The sequence below is a fragment of the Indicator indicator genome, chromosome 4 (assembly GCF_027791375.1).
Source record: "Indicator indicator isolate 239-I01 chromosome 4, UM_Iind_1.1, whole genome shotgun sequence".
NCBI lineage: Eukaryota > Metazoa > Chordata > Aves > Piciformes > Indicatoridae > Indicator > Indicator indicator.
In genome coordinates this window covers 5,125,903-5,140,828 of record NC_072013.1, presented here as the reverse complement: position 1 = coordinate 5,140,828, position 14,926 = coordinate 5,125,903, and the positions used below count along the sequence as shown (strand labels likewise).

The following is a 14,926-nucleotide window of genomic DNA, read 5'->3' as shown; positions in this document are numbered from 1 at the left end:
TTGCAACCTGGCCATTGTGGTGGGGGGAAATGGTGTGTGCTGGCTCTAAAAGAAAGGTTGACTGGCCAGGAACAGAATCAAAATGTTTTTGTCTTCTGGCAACTTGGAAGAAGAATAAAAAAGGCAAATGAGCATGAAGTGGCAAAGGATGCCACACAGTCTGGAGGGTTTCAGAACCTAAAGCTGTATTTAGCGAATTAAGGGATGAATTGAATTTTCCAAACAATGTATGTTAAAGCACACAAATTAATAACCCCAACACTTATGAACCAGCATTGAATTTGGTTTGGCCCTGTAAAGATTTTTCTAGCCACAAGTTAATGGTCAAAGCATAACAGCTCCCCAGAGACCTGGGTTGCCTATGCTCTACCTCCCTGGGCCATGCAGCTTGCTTTGGAGCAGATCCCTGCAGGGTTAAGTTGCTATCAGTACTTAGCAACTTAAGTACTGGTAGCAACTTCTTCCCAGAGTGGGAACAAAGGTTACACAAACTGCAAAAATGCAACCTGTCTCTAAATAGGCAGCAAAGGAAATTTCTTTTGAGAGATCAAATAAGACCTGTTTCACTAAATGGAAAATTGATAATTTTTTCTACTGCTCTTTGTTTGGAGGAACATAGACCGAGAGATTAAATCTGGTTTTCTATATTTACAAGTAGAAATCACTGTTATGTATGGGGAAGAGTAGACTGGGGAGGAGGCAGTCTGAGTTAGGACTCTGAAACGCTCTTGCTGTTAGACTTTGTGCCTTTTGATGTTGAGGCTACCTGGGATCGTTGATCTCAATGAAGATGATACTCTCTTGTTCTTCAGTCCTCTCCTTTTCAAAGATTTCCCAAAGCACCTTATGCATTAATGAGTTATTTTGCTACGACAGCTGGCTTTGCAGGAGCTTTAATGGCACAAAACAATGTACTGATTTGAGACCAGAATTGAAGAAGTATATCATTGCTGGGCAATAACAGAAGATACACTAGCAGAGGCAGAGCAGGAATAATGTAGTAATGTTGAATGAGATGTGTCTAAAGCAGTAGTTCACTGTCTGCTCCTGCCCTTTTCATCTCCATCTCTGACATCTCATGGGTAATAAATTGCAGTGAGACAGGAATTGACGTAGTGCAGGCTGTACTGCTCGCATAATCTCTTCAGTTCTCGTCAGTGACCCTATTGTAACACTTCTGCAGCATCCTCCAGTGAAAAATTCTGGTGGTGTTTGATAGTTTGTGAGCTCTGATTCCCCTTTGTGGCCTGCCAACCAAAGCTGGACAGTTGCCAGATCTGTCTGCCTGGGCAGATCCTTCTGTCTCTACAACTCTTTCTTAATTATTGGTAAATTCCCTTCAAAATACTGAAGGGAACTCTATGATTTTAGGGAATAACTCCTCTTCATCCTCTAATTTGGGGTAAATATAAAAAAATGGCATCAGGAAAGACAGTACTGTATCTTGAAAAGGAACTCTTGGTATGGTATCAAGGATTCGGTATTTTTACGCTGACTTTTTCAATTCACATATTTCTTTTTGTTTAATCTGGAAGTCCTTCCCTCCTCCTTAAGTTTAAAATTTTTAGATGGGCTTTGGATACAGGCTAGACTGATGTGCTTTCTGTGCAGTTAGGAGCTGGTTGCATGTAACTTCAGGGCTGCTTTATCAGCTGTGGATTGAATTGAGGATGTCCACTGGGAGTTTCAGGTCTTGGTTTTCTCATTGGAGGTCCTTCCATCAGGCAGGTCTGTTAAATGCTTGCTGAGTCCCTAGAGACATTTGATCTGTGTTTAAGGGAAGCAGCTGAACCATGAGAAGAGAGAAACGGTGTGTACTCAAGCACTGTTGCTCTGAAGGGATCTTGCTGTAAGCTGTGCAAAGCTTGCATGGCAATTTGGGTGCTTGGGGCACTCTGTGTATTTCATCCCAGTAGAGACCTGTATGATGCTGTTTCTGGCCTTTCCTGCTCTGAGAAAGACAAGTTGATGGTTCCTGCTTTGGGCGTGAACTGCTTAACTCTCCTGAGGCCCAGGCCAGGCAATCCTCTGGAGGATGCCAAGCAGCACCTGCCTCCTGCTTCCCACTCCTCTTAAAGCTTCCCCAGTGGAGATACCTGCTCAGGGAGAGCAGAAAGTCCATAAATAAATAATTCCCTCTGTCTCTCCTGATCAGCCCAAGCAGCTGTGATTGCTCCTGAATGCCTGGGTTGCTTTCTTCTTAATGGCTTTTAAACCAATTTCACCCTCATCTGATGACCCTGCTTCTCTTCCTATTTTTGGAGGAACAATTTCTTCTCTGAGAGAGAGGGTTTTGGGGAGTGTTTATATTGTATTGAGAGTTCTGGCCGAGGCAAAAGACTATAGCAGTGAAGGTGAAGCTACGGTTTACTCGTTTTACCAGGCTCCCCCATGCCTTATTCTGGCAAACATCTAAAGGGTATTTCCCAAAGTAATTCAGCTAGGACTGACCCCTGCTCAAGAGCACTGGATGTACGTGGTGCCCATGGACGTCCCACAATCAGTAACTCTTAACACTTCTCTAAGACACTGCACTTTTTTAGATGTGTTTTACTCTTGGGAGAGCTAATCAGTGACATAGCTGAGTGTTTATCCTTTGTCCCATAGTGTGTAGTTTAAAGTTTGGAAACGTAAGTTAGGACTGTAAACTCTCACTTGTCTATTCAAGCTGATCTACAGGATCTTGTTAGTGGGTATTTGAGAGCTTGCCAAATAGGACTTATATTATTTCTCTTGTACTTTATATATATGAACTGTTGTAGTTTAAACAAACAAGCAAAAAGTTTAAAAAAAAAAAAAGTCCTTGCATATCAAGTGTATAGTCAAAATGTTTTTTTATTGTAGTGCAGCCCCTGGAGAGACATTTATTGCTCACCTGATGGCTGTCATCAAGGTTTGTCTATGCAAAGTATCCTGTACTTCTGGAGGTAGGCTGAATTACCTACTGGACAGTAGGGCTTGCAAAACATCTTCTGAACAACCTTACAATGCTGTTCAGGTATCCTATATGATGCATACCTTGTGTTGTACTGCAGTCCAGTGATGGTCTCCCACAGTGTTCGGGAAGAGGCAGTAACCAAACTGAATGGAATGCAGCTGCCATACCTACAGTTGTAATTCCAAACGTGTTGATTCTACCCTAATGATTGCTGGCTAATCAAGGCTAATAACCTACTTTTTTTTGTTTGTTTTAACTATACTGCTTTACCAATCAGTCTAATTACTCTCTTCATGAAACCAACCCCTGGAAACAAAGTGATCTCTCATGGTACTCTTGCCTGGTGTCTTCTCCCTAGGAAGCAAGGCAGGGCTCTCCTGGGTGCCATGCCATTGGCTGTTTGGCAGACCTCTGTACCCGAAAGAGTGACAGTCTTTTTCTCCTAGCATCTTCCTTCTGTCTAACTTCTTGGTACTTTGAAAAAGCAGTGGGTTTAGCAAGGAGAAGTGCTGTCAAACTGGGCAGCAACAACTTCTGGCAAGGTCTAAAAGATGAATTGAGTACTACTGACTTCAATTGACTGTAAACACTTAATGGAAGATTGGCACATTCAACAGAGGAGCAGAGAGGGGAGGCATTGGTAGTCTTCGATCATCCCTAAAACAGAGGTGTTCAAGAGATGAGCAAAAGACCAAAACTGGATTTTCCCTCTGTAAACACTGTGGAGACTGAGGGTACCTGTTGCTAGAAGGCTGCAGCACCAAAGTCACTGTCAGATCTCACAGGACTGGGATTTGAGTTTGCCTTAACAATAATTCTGAAAAGTAATCTTTTCTAACACTGCTACAGGAACGGTGATGCTGGCAACATGTGACTTTGAAGTATTAAGGCATTTTGGCTGAAATCCAGTGATGCAGGTTCAGGTCCATCAAGAGAAGGCTTTATCACTGCCTGCAACTGCCTCTGTGCCCGGATCTCTTAGATACTGCACAACAGTAGTAGGACTGAACCAGTGACACTTCTCCTTTCCTTTGCATAGAAAAACTTCTTTTTCTGGTAGCCAGCATCTGCCTCCTTGTGATTGGCTACCCTCTTGACACTGTATGTACATATACTGAGTAGCTAAAGCAGACATGTTTATATGGTCCTGAGTCACCCTGTCTCTTCTAAATGATGCTTTATGGTATAGACAAGAATTGTTTTTCTTGTTCTTTTTCCGTTTCTTGTTTGAAAAATACTGCAAAAATGTGATCATTTGTGGTCTGTAAGCATAATGTTTGAATGCTAATAATTTTTAGACAGAACAGTGATTTTCTAACATGTTCTGCTGCAGCTGTCTAAATGAGATACAGCTGATGGAACTTGGAAGTTAAAAGTATGTCGAGATGCTTGGGATGGGCAAAAGTGTCTAACCAAACAATTTATCACACCAATTTGCCCTTGTCCAGAAAGTGAATTAAATGTAGTTCAGGTAATAAATGAACTCAAGAAGGTTATTGTGAATAAAATCTGTGTTGTTGTTCAAACACTAAAGTTAGTATGGAGCCAATCTTCAAAATGGTTGTGTACTTAACCAAGCCGTTTGGAGATCCAGAGCGGAGAAGACTTGCGGTTATTGTGCTGCTGATACAGTGTGCCAGAAGGAAGCCAACCTCTGTCATGTCTTGCTCTAGCCAAAACTCATAGCTCCTTAATGGAATGTTCTCAGGCTGGAGAAGGTGACCAAGGGAGCAGTCCTGATCATCTGGTGATGTCTGCTTTTCTCCAGACTGTTGTGCGTCAGGTTTCCTAAGGTTACTTGGGACCTGCAGGTTCATCTCACTGTTAAGTACTTTTGCATAGATCCACTGTCAGTGATCTTGTCTGTTTTTGGCTTGGCTGACCTGGTGAAGTCAATAGTCTTCTACTGACTGTGCCCACATGAGGCCAGGTGGAGATTCTGGCAGGGAAAGGAAGGTCTTTCATTCTTACTTTCTTCATCCCTTATAGCCTGGATGGAAAGTCCTTTCACTGTTTTGCTTCTTTAAAACCACCTACATCATTTACCATTAAGTGGTCTGTTACCTACTCAGAGAGCACAGCAAAGAACAAATTGCACACTTACCCATCAGTTTGTGCCATGTCATAGTATTCAAACTGCAAAGTCAGGGCCACTGCAGCCACCCATTGCTGTTGCTGGGAAACAAGTTACCTTGTTTCTGTTTAGGTTCTTGTTTCAATCACAGACTTGAAAAATTTACTTCCATCTTCACTACCTAGCCCTCAGTGGGCATGCTCTCAAACAGTAGTAACTCTGGAGCATTTTGGTTCTTTAGGTCCCACTCCTTTCCTGAATTGAGACACTTGGCATTATCAGTGCATGTGCCAAAAATGTTTTAATTCTCTGCTTGAAGCACAACAGTAAATAACTGTTACTTCTCCTGACAAGACAGATATTTCTTTTGATTGGTTTGGTGAGTAGGTAAGCTGGTATTGTGAATATTAGAGTCCTCAGGCGATTATAATGCATGGACTTGGAATGCATTGAGTTTGGAGAGGGAAGCAGCAAATAATTTCCCCAAATCAGAGGAATGAATAAACGTCACCTGTTCTCCTTAGCTCTCTTCTTGGCCTTGTGCAATACAAGACTTGAAGCTAGTGTACCGTGGTAGGAAAGCTAAAAAGATGCTGTTTGACTTTGTCCTGTCTGACAGGAAGAACCACTATACTGGGAAAGCCATGCTTGTGATGCCTCTCTTCTAGAGGATTGTTAACAGCTAAGCAGAGGATTTTCCAAGACTTGGTGATGTCTTGTGTTCCCTCCTTCCTCCTGGTAGCTAAGCAAATATCCCAGCTACTGCTCTGTGGATACCTGGGGTCATGGATTGAGAAGAATTCCTTTCTGCAGTGAGTGTGCTAGGAAAGGATGCGTAGCTGTCAACATGAATAAAATCCCTTTCCAGTCTGTGTCTTGGTCATGTTCTTCCTGACCACAGTGGCACAACTGAGGGTTAGTGTAGTACATCACAGGAAATAGGTCAGCAACAGGTCAAAGTTTGGTAGCTGGATCACAGCTCTCGATTGAAGTCTTCTAAGCCCATGAGATTCATCTACCCCTGTAACTACTTTTCTCTTTCAGGGAAGATTTTTGTCTGCTTAGTTACACAAGACTTAGGCAAAGATTAAGAAGTAGATTGACAAAGCATGAAAGCAGATACGCAGCAGTATTCCTGGGCAAGGAGAAGTTCCTATCAAATACCTTATCTAACTGATGATGCAAGAGAGAGCAGAAGGCATATTCCAAATTATATAATTTCCTTTTCTGTCTCTCTCTATTTCTTAATACAATCTCTTCAAAAATCTGGAAATCAGTATTTCTCTTTTATCATCTTTATTCTTTCCCACTTGATAAAATGTTTTGTGCTCACCTCTGATGCTTTGTTTTGAATTCTATAAATGTTAGTATGCCTTCACCTGTTTTGTCTTTGTGCACACATATGTCTGTGTGTGCATTTTCATCTAAGATATCATCAGGAACATGTCCTGCTCTGGAGACAGAAGTCCTGCTATTCATGCTGCAAAGACAAGAGCAGCTGTAGAAGAACCCAAAACAGCACTGGCCGTAAAAAAATAGGGGTTATTGAAAGACAGTCTTGACTCTGTTGGCAGTGTAGGGACCATGTCTTATCTCAGGGCTCCTAGCACTGTTGTATCCAAGCATAGAATTTAATGGAAGGTCACGCTTTTGGGACAGAGAACTCTCATTCAAGAACAGTAAGGGTTAACTTGTGTTCAGACTTGCTCTGCTACAGATGTACTCAGATTGGTCCGGGGCAAGCCACATAACCCCTTTACCATGTGATTTGACAGTCTATAGGTTGGAAATTGTAGCACAGACATTTTAAAGACGAAGCAATGCTCAAAGTGTGTCTAAGTATGTTCAGATGGGCAGCTGCTTTAAAATTAAAATTGCAGCGTGAAAACTGTTCCCTGCTTAAATAGACATTGAGCTTCAGTAGTTATGGTAGTGATACCTTGTAGACAGAAGCATACAGTTCATAAGGTAAATTAGATTTTGAAGGGGAAAAAAAATCCTTTGGGTTTGGCAGAAAACGAGATATTGCCATTGGTGGGAAGAGCAAGGTGTTTTGTTTGGGTATAGTAAGGGGAAATAGAAGAGAGCCCACAATAAAGAAGGTTGTTTTGTCCTCATGGATAGAGTGTGTATTTGAGCTAGCTGTTTGTTGTGCAAGAGGATATATGTGGAAGTTGTGAAAGCTTACTAGTTTTCAGAGACCTGTGCTTAGAACTAGCCTTGCAAAAGCAGAGGAATCAGGGCATGCAACATGGTGACTTGTGTATAATACAAGCAGTGCTATTGGCCTCAAAATGAAAGAGTATTCTAAATCCATCACAGTAACCCCTCTGTAACTCATTTCCTTAAATGAGATGGAGGCAGGGAAAGGTTGTTGTTGAACTCTTACTTTCCTAGCAGACATGTCCACAAGTCTGTTTTCTCCAGTTTAGGACTCCTAATTATTATGTATATTTTTTGCACCATGCAGATACCACTTCACTGACTTCCTTTTGAAAATACAATAATAGGGTCTTCATAAAAGGAAAAAAAAAAAAAAAAAAGAGTTCCAATCCCCCAAAAGTAACTAGAGCTCTCCCTCTACTGTATTTTACTTGTTCACCAAAAAAAAAAAAAAAGAAAAAAAAAAGAAAAAAAGCCTTATCAACAAGTGAAATCAAGTTTGTCTGGCATGATTTGCAGGTTACTGCTATATTAAATCAAATGAAATTTCTGTCAGTCAATCAGTCAGCTTACTAGAAAGTTGATCACTGTTCTATGATAAAAGTTAAAAGAAAGTAAAAAAAAATTCATCTGTCAAAAACCAGATTAATCATTAAAGGATAGGAGGGGAATCTCCAAAGAAAGTCTCTATCCATCATCTCTTGGAAGAGCTAGCAAAAGCAGATAGACATGTCTTTGCAGTTCTTGCTTTCTTTCTGAGGAAAGAAATTGTATGTCTTAAAGAACTGATACTGCCTGTAGTTCTGTCAGCCTATAGCACTCTGACTGTGCTCTGTAAGTTGTTGCTCTGCATTTGGACCAGGTGTGAGGAGAACTGGTGATCTCAAAAGCCAGAGGCTGCTTTATGAAAGTCATCCCAATGGCTAGAGAATTTGTGGGTATGTTCTGCTCAAATGTCAAAGGCTGTGTGGCCAGGACTGTTTCTGCCCCTCCCACAGGAGAAAGCAGCAGTTCCAGGGCAGGATTCAGTGAAGATGGCAAACAAAGGCTGTGCTCACAGGGCAAGCTAGTGCTGCAGTTGAATGTGCAGTTCTGCCTTGTATTTACTCAAATGGAGGGTTTTGGCTTCCGCATCTGCCAGCTTAATCCTACAGTCTTTTCTAACCTCATCTTAGTACTTTTTTGATAAACACACATATTGGAAGGATGGCCATGCTGAGATCAGTGTTTCCTTCTTTACTCTTTGGGCTAGAAAGAAATTGGCTAAAGCTACGAGAAGAGTTCGGCAAGTATTGTGTGCAGAGGGGCTTGCAAAAGATGAAGCCTTCTGAAATTCCAAAATCAGCCTGCAGGATCAGTCTGCTGAGGTTTGCAGGTCAGGACCAGCCAGCAGAGAGTACTTATTTCTATACTTGTCAGAAAGGAAGAGCCAAGCCTCTGCACAGCTACTCTGAAGGCAGGGGAAGGTCTATTTGTCCATTTGCACGGGGTCAGAGAGATTAATGTCACATTTCTGCACCACTCTCTAAACACCCACCTTACCCAGGCAGTCCTCTGTCAGCAGCAGCCCATTTCCAGAGTACAAACCCACCATTGTACTGCTTATGTCAGTTAATTCAGCCCTGTGGACCTTGTGCCAGGCAATCACATGGCTCTCTGCTTGCCTCACCTTAGCTAGGGTAAAAGTTAAAGCACAAAATTAAAGCACCAGCTACTGGGAGAGCAAGACCTGCCTGCCAGCCTATTCCCACCCTTGTCTCCATTCAGTGAGAGCCCACACCAGAGCAAATCTCTGCCCAATTAGGATCCAGCCAGGGAGCATCTTTCTGGAGAAAACTGTTTTCTGTCAAAATCAGCTCACTACAAATGTCCTGATTGCTCTTGAACTGTATCCTTCCCAGGCCCTGACCCTGTGTGCCTTCTCTAACCTTTCTTGCTACTGTGCATCAGGAATCTTTTTCGTGGGGCAAATAGGTCACCAATGAGTCCCTCTCTGATCTCAGATTTCTGTTTGAAACATACTGGCACTGGTTTTGTCCTTCTTGCCTCTGCTTGAGCCAGGTGTTCTCCAATGTGGTTGGTGAGATTCATTGCTTATAATCTTGGGCCCTACTAATGCTATTGCCCTACTAAAGCTCTTATCTTCCATCTCTTCAACATTTAAAGTATGTAGAGTTTTTCCCAGGCTAGTATGTCACTTAGGTATGCAAAGGTGCATATGTATGTGTCCCATTTGTATTAATTCTGCTTCCTGGAAAGATATAGAATCTGAATCGTGTCACCTGCAACATTCAGGCAATCAGACTCTGCTGTACTCAATACCATGGATGGGTCTTCTCTCTCTCCCCCCGTTTTCTAAACTAATCTGGTCTCTGTGACATCTTCATGTATCTCTTTCACCACAAAAGACCTCTGTTTTGACATACTTAAGCTGTCCTTATGCCTTAAGAACAGCTGATCAGAATCACACAGCTTGTCCCTGCAGGGTCTGGGGACACACTGGGGCGTTTGTAAGATCTCTGGTAGGGGGGGTGGTGAGGAAGTTACATTGATAGACTTCCATAAAGCAAGGACAGTTTGTCTGTGACATATTATCTGTAAATTTGACCATTCCCCTTCTTTGAATATTCTCAAGTTTCTACAACTACTGATCGTACAGAAAGTTTTAGCCTAGTTTAGTCACTGTTTATTGCCATGCTTATAGCTGAACCACACTGTATTTTCTTCTATGCTCTGTCACCCCTCTCCTCTGAAAAGCTCTGGTCTAACCTTTGCTTCTTATGGTGTTGTACACTCTTGTCTCAAATTAGATTCTGGGTTTTATATTGATATCCTCTTAGCTCCTACTTTGGTTCTTTTCATTTGCCTGGCATAAGAGTGAATCATTTATCCAGGTGTGTTTGTGTATATTTTTCTTTTCAAAAGGCCTCTAATTCTTATTTATCTGTTAGCGATGTCTTTATATGTTTGAGCAGTGGACACCTAAACATGAAGTAGAAGTGCAGCAGAGAGACAAGTGAGGTTTGCATGAGTGCAGTTTGGAAGGTGGAGAGCAGATGGTAAGGAACAAACAGAACTTGTGGGGCACCTCTGTGTGAATCAGGCTTTCAGTGCAAAACTGTGTGTGCTCGGCAAGTGCACGAGAGGCTTGCCTGCTTATATGGAGATGGATCTTCAGGGGGATATCAATGCATTGATGTGCATTTCAGCAAAATTCTGAGTGTGAATGCGTGGGGAGGGAGGGGGGGGACCATGAAGGCACACCAACTCTAACAGCAGCCAGTACATACAGAGGCAGAGCTTCACAAATGTGTCTATCACAAGGCTAGTTGTGTTTGATGCTTGGAAAGGTTTCTGAGGGTCTATGTCTTTTGCGCCTCGGAAAATGTGCTGTTACCCAAATGTCTGATTCTGCGTTCATGTGCCAGGATCTATTCTGGTGTGGTTTCATGAGCTGCACTGACGTGACACCTGATTTACGCTGCTTTGAAACGGGACTGGGGCACTCCTCTGCAAGTGTGTTTTAAAGAGTTCGCGTGTGCATGGGCAGGCTGCCGTCTGAGTGCAGTGATTGGTCTGTGTACGGGTGAGACGCGACCTGTGCCGGTGCACACAGTGAGTGTGTGTAGAGTTAGGCGTTTGTGACATGCATCTGCAAAGTGGCCCGCTGGTGTGTGTTGTGCTGTGCATCTGCGCGGCTGGCCGGGGGACAGGAACCCGCGGCGTGCCCATGCGGGGCGCGAGCAGCTGAGCAGCTGCAGATAGTCCCTAGGGCACCTTTCTCCTCAGGGTTTTCCTTAACTCTGACCTTCACAGCCGGTTCCCGAGGCAGGCAGATTAGCGGGTAAGAGGGAAGGGGAGCGTGCGCTGCCGCTGCGGTCGTTCCCGTGGTGGGATTGAACTGGCGCTGTGATTTCGTGCCACCCGCGCTGCCGGCGGCCCCGTCGCCCCAGCTGCAGTGCCAGTGTCAGCTCGGCTTGCGGCCCGCACTGCACCCCGCAGGCGCAACTCCCGTGGCCCCCGGCCCGGGACGCTCCGCCGCTTGTCCCGAGGGAGCGAGGCGCCCGCCGGGGCTGCGCGGTGCCGCCGGGCGCGCTGCGGTGCCCGTGCCGGGTCCGGCAGCCCCCCCGCCGTGCCTCCCCTAGCCGCGCTCCAAGCCCAGCCCCTGCGCGGGAGCCAATAGCCGCCTTGCCGTCTCCATCCGTCTCCCGGCGTTAAAGCTACAGCGGGGCTCGGGGCGGCGAAATCCCCCGTGGCCGTGTCCTGCGCGTCGCCCGCCTCCTGCCGCCGTCAGTGTGTCCGCACGCGAGTGTGGGAGCGGAGCGGCGCGGAGCTGCCTGCCCCGCCGCCGGCTCGGGCTGGCTCCTCTTCCCTCCGCTCCCGCCCTCCCTGCCCGCTGCAGTTTAGTTGTTCTCTCGTGGTTTTTTCTTTCTTTCTTTCCTTCTTTCCTGTTTTTCTTTCTTTCTTTTTATTTATTTTTTTTTTTCTCCTCCAACCGGGAATGCTCAAACGGGACTGATGGACATTTCCGAGCTGTGCATCTCCGACCCGCTCGGCTACCACAACCAGTGAGTGCGCCGGTCGGGGCCGGGCGGGCCGGGGGCGGGCTGGGACCGATGCTGCGTCCCGCTGCGGGTGGGACGGGGCAGCGACCCCGCAGTGCCGCTGCCTGTCTGCCGCAGAGCTGATGCCTGCCGCTCGCCCCTCGGGGCACCGCCGGTGCCTGGCGATCAGGCAGGTGCGGCAGCGCCGGCGGAACGGCGCTCAGCGGGTCGGTGTGTTGGTGCGTTTCTCTCTTGCCCTGTAACTTCTCCCTCTAATGTTTCATCTCCTAGGCAGAGGCGGCTAACAGTGAGCACTGGCAGTCCCTCCTGCGCAGTTTTACTTCCCGTCTGTGCTAGGATTTTTATTGGATGAATTACTAGACGTTTATAAAGAGATGCACATATGAAATTACACAAAGTAGATCCATTAAAGTACTGTCTTTTATTTTAGAAGTCCGGTTTTTCACCTGAAATGTCCTATGGAAATTTAGTTTCTCACAGTTTACTGTTCGGATAGCCTGTCTGGGGAAAGAGTGGCAAGCAGACATCCCGAGCTGGGACCAGTGGCTGATACCTTAGCACCTGCTACTGCTCTTTGTATTCCGAAGTGGGCTGTGCCTGGTAATGCTGTGTTTAAAATCACTTTAGTATGTTAAGTTTGGTTGGATCCTTTTGGGGAAGTTAGGAAACAAGGCAAAATCTCGGCGTTTGCATCCAGCTGGCTGGAGCAATTAGTTTTAAATGCATTTCTTCCCTCCAATAAATCTTACCCTGAGTGGAGTCCCCTTTTGTGTCTTTGCATGTTAATCCATGTGTCGCGCAGGTTCAGTGGTGTCATCAGAGGTGGGAGTGAAGTAATTTTTGCCTATTTCATTGCTTTTGTTTTAAGAACACATTGTACTTAGTAAAACAATTGAAACCAAACAAAACCCCCCTAGTAATACTTACCCCTCTTTCCTCATTATAGCTGTCTTTTATTTGTCTTTCTGTCTCTTGCTCCCTGATATTCTATCTGTCCTTACACTCATTTCTTCTTCCTTTAATCCCCTGCTTCCAGCAGTTTCATTAAAATGAGACTTAGTATTGTTAATAGAAATTAATAATCCAACCCATGTGATGTTCTTTTCCCCACCGGTGCTTCACTTGTGGCTGCCTCATTTTGAATTAAAAATAAACAAACAGTTTCTTAAGGGAAATATATTCTGTATGCTGCTGGGAATTTTTTAATATTAAGGCAAAAATAGGAAGTGCACTTAGCTTCATTAAAAAAAAAAAAAAAAAGAAAAAGGAACAAAATGCCACAATCTAAAGCTAGACCTTCATCACTTAGACCTTCATCACTTAGTATACTGCCTCTTAGTTTATTTGTTGTTTTTTCTTTTTTTCCTGTGTTTTCTACTTTTGGAATTGAGAAAAGGAACTCAAACAACACAATGATAGTAAGAAATTATCTGCGTGTTGTATTACTGTTCACCCTTTTTTACTTCTCCACCCGCTCTCAGACAGCTGTCAATAATGTCAGGTGCACCTTACCCTATTCACAACTCTTTGGCTGCTGGGTAGGCAGATGAAGATGGCGCTGAGGGAAGTACCACTGAGTCTCTACGGCTTTACAGTAGATAGAGAGTGATGCTTTTTGCAATGAGAAACTGTTGTAGAGCTCTTTGTTTAAAGAAGAGCTTGGCTTGATACTGTGTGCCAACTAACCTCTTTAACATTGTTGAGGTTGGTGATGAAAGAGAAATATAATTTTAAAAGTTTCAGCCTCTATTTTTTGATCTCCTTATTTTTAATTTTTTTAATTAGAGTACAACAATGCAAGGAAGTATGGCTAAGTCTGAAAAAAGTTAGAAGTAAAAGATGTGAAAAGCCTTAAAAATACAGTATATTTAAAGGTATACGTCCAGTGTGTCAGGTACTGCTTTGATTTACATTCTGGTTTTCCTAAAGTTAGATTTCTGATTGCATTCTTGCAACTAAGGATAATAGTTGGCCCAATACATACCCCTTTAACCACTTTTTTCTCCCACTGTAACACAATATTAAGATATCAAGAAAATACTAGTATTAAATCTGTGCCCATATCACTACCTAGCTGTGTGAGCATATTATCCTCGTACAGATTGACTCTTCTGATAGCCATTGAAAAGGTATTAATAGTTATTTTGCTTTATTTAAAGAAAAGCAACTGGTTTTAACTATGTGGACAGGAATTTTTGACAAATTCAACCTTAAATTGGAAGTAAATTTGGAAGTATTGCAAACTGCCTTTTTTGTTTGTTTATTTGCTTGTTAAGCTGTAGGAGAAAATAGGAAGAAGAGTAGAATGTAGGAAGAGATATAGTCACTCAATATATGATTCATACAGTTACCTGGAAAATGTATTTCACCTGGCAGTTATTGAGGGAGAATACAAACCAGGCAAAGGAGAGAAGAGGTGTCTACCTTCACCTTGGTGTTTAAGGAGAACTTCATTTTTGTAAGAGCCTGAAGAAAAATTAAGCAAAGGAATTCACTGTCCCCAGTCCTACTTTTCAGGTTTTGGATTTGTCTTCCTCCTTAGTGAAAGTTCCCTTTCTTTTGCCTGCTTAAGTGGATCTGAGCAATTATACCTGGAACCTATGAAAGTTCTGGTCAGCAGGTTGAGTGGCTTCCCTCACCACAGGATCTTGCAGGGAGGGTAAGAAAATGATTCTTCCTAATTGTGACCCTCTGTGTGTAATAGGACAGTCTAAGTATTTAATTTCTTGCCTAGGAATTAATTCTTTAACAACCGCCTACTATCTTTTGGTCCTGACCTTTGGAAGAACTATTGCTGGGGTCCTGGGATAGGTGATGCAGCTCCAAGGAAGAAGCTTTTGTATGAGTTTGAATTAAGAAAATAGCAAAGAATGATTTGTACCTGCAGTTTGTCTCTCAGGTGAGGGCATATGGTGAGAATACATTAGTTACACTGTACTGACAACGTCTGTCTGCAGTACAGCGGGAAGGGAATGTGTGTGCAGATGCCGCAAAGGTACACTCTGGCATGTAAAAGATGTGGTTATGTTCACACACAAACACGTGTGCATCTATACATATTTTTGTGTAGGTACATACACATATGTGTGTGGTCATACTGAATATTGGTGTTGCGTGTCTCGCATAGGCAAATCAAAGGCTGTTTCAAAGGAGAGTGAAATACGGCATTTTTTCTTCTCTCTATTA

At 43.6% G+C, this 14,926-nt stretch overlaps 1 protein-coding gene across 2 annotated transcripts in view; it reads left to right on the top strand.

Moving 5' to 3' along the window:
* ESRRB (estrogen related receptor beta) overlaps positions 1-14,926 on the top strand; it is a 114,931-nt gene that overhangs the window by 16,475 nt on the left and 83,530 nt on the right. The window contains exon 1 of one of the 2 annotated variants that reach the window (XM_054400187.1): positions 11,694-11,743. The exons of the other annotated variant lie outside the window; for it this stretch is intronic. Coding sequence (XP_054256162.1) covers positions 11,694-11,743 — 50 coding nt within the window. Of the gene's footprint in view, positions 1-11,693; positions 11,744-14,926 lie in introns of those variants that run through there. 2 annotated transcript variants of the gene reach the window in all.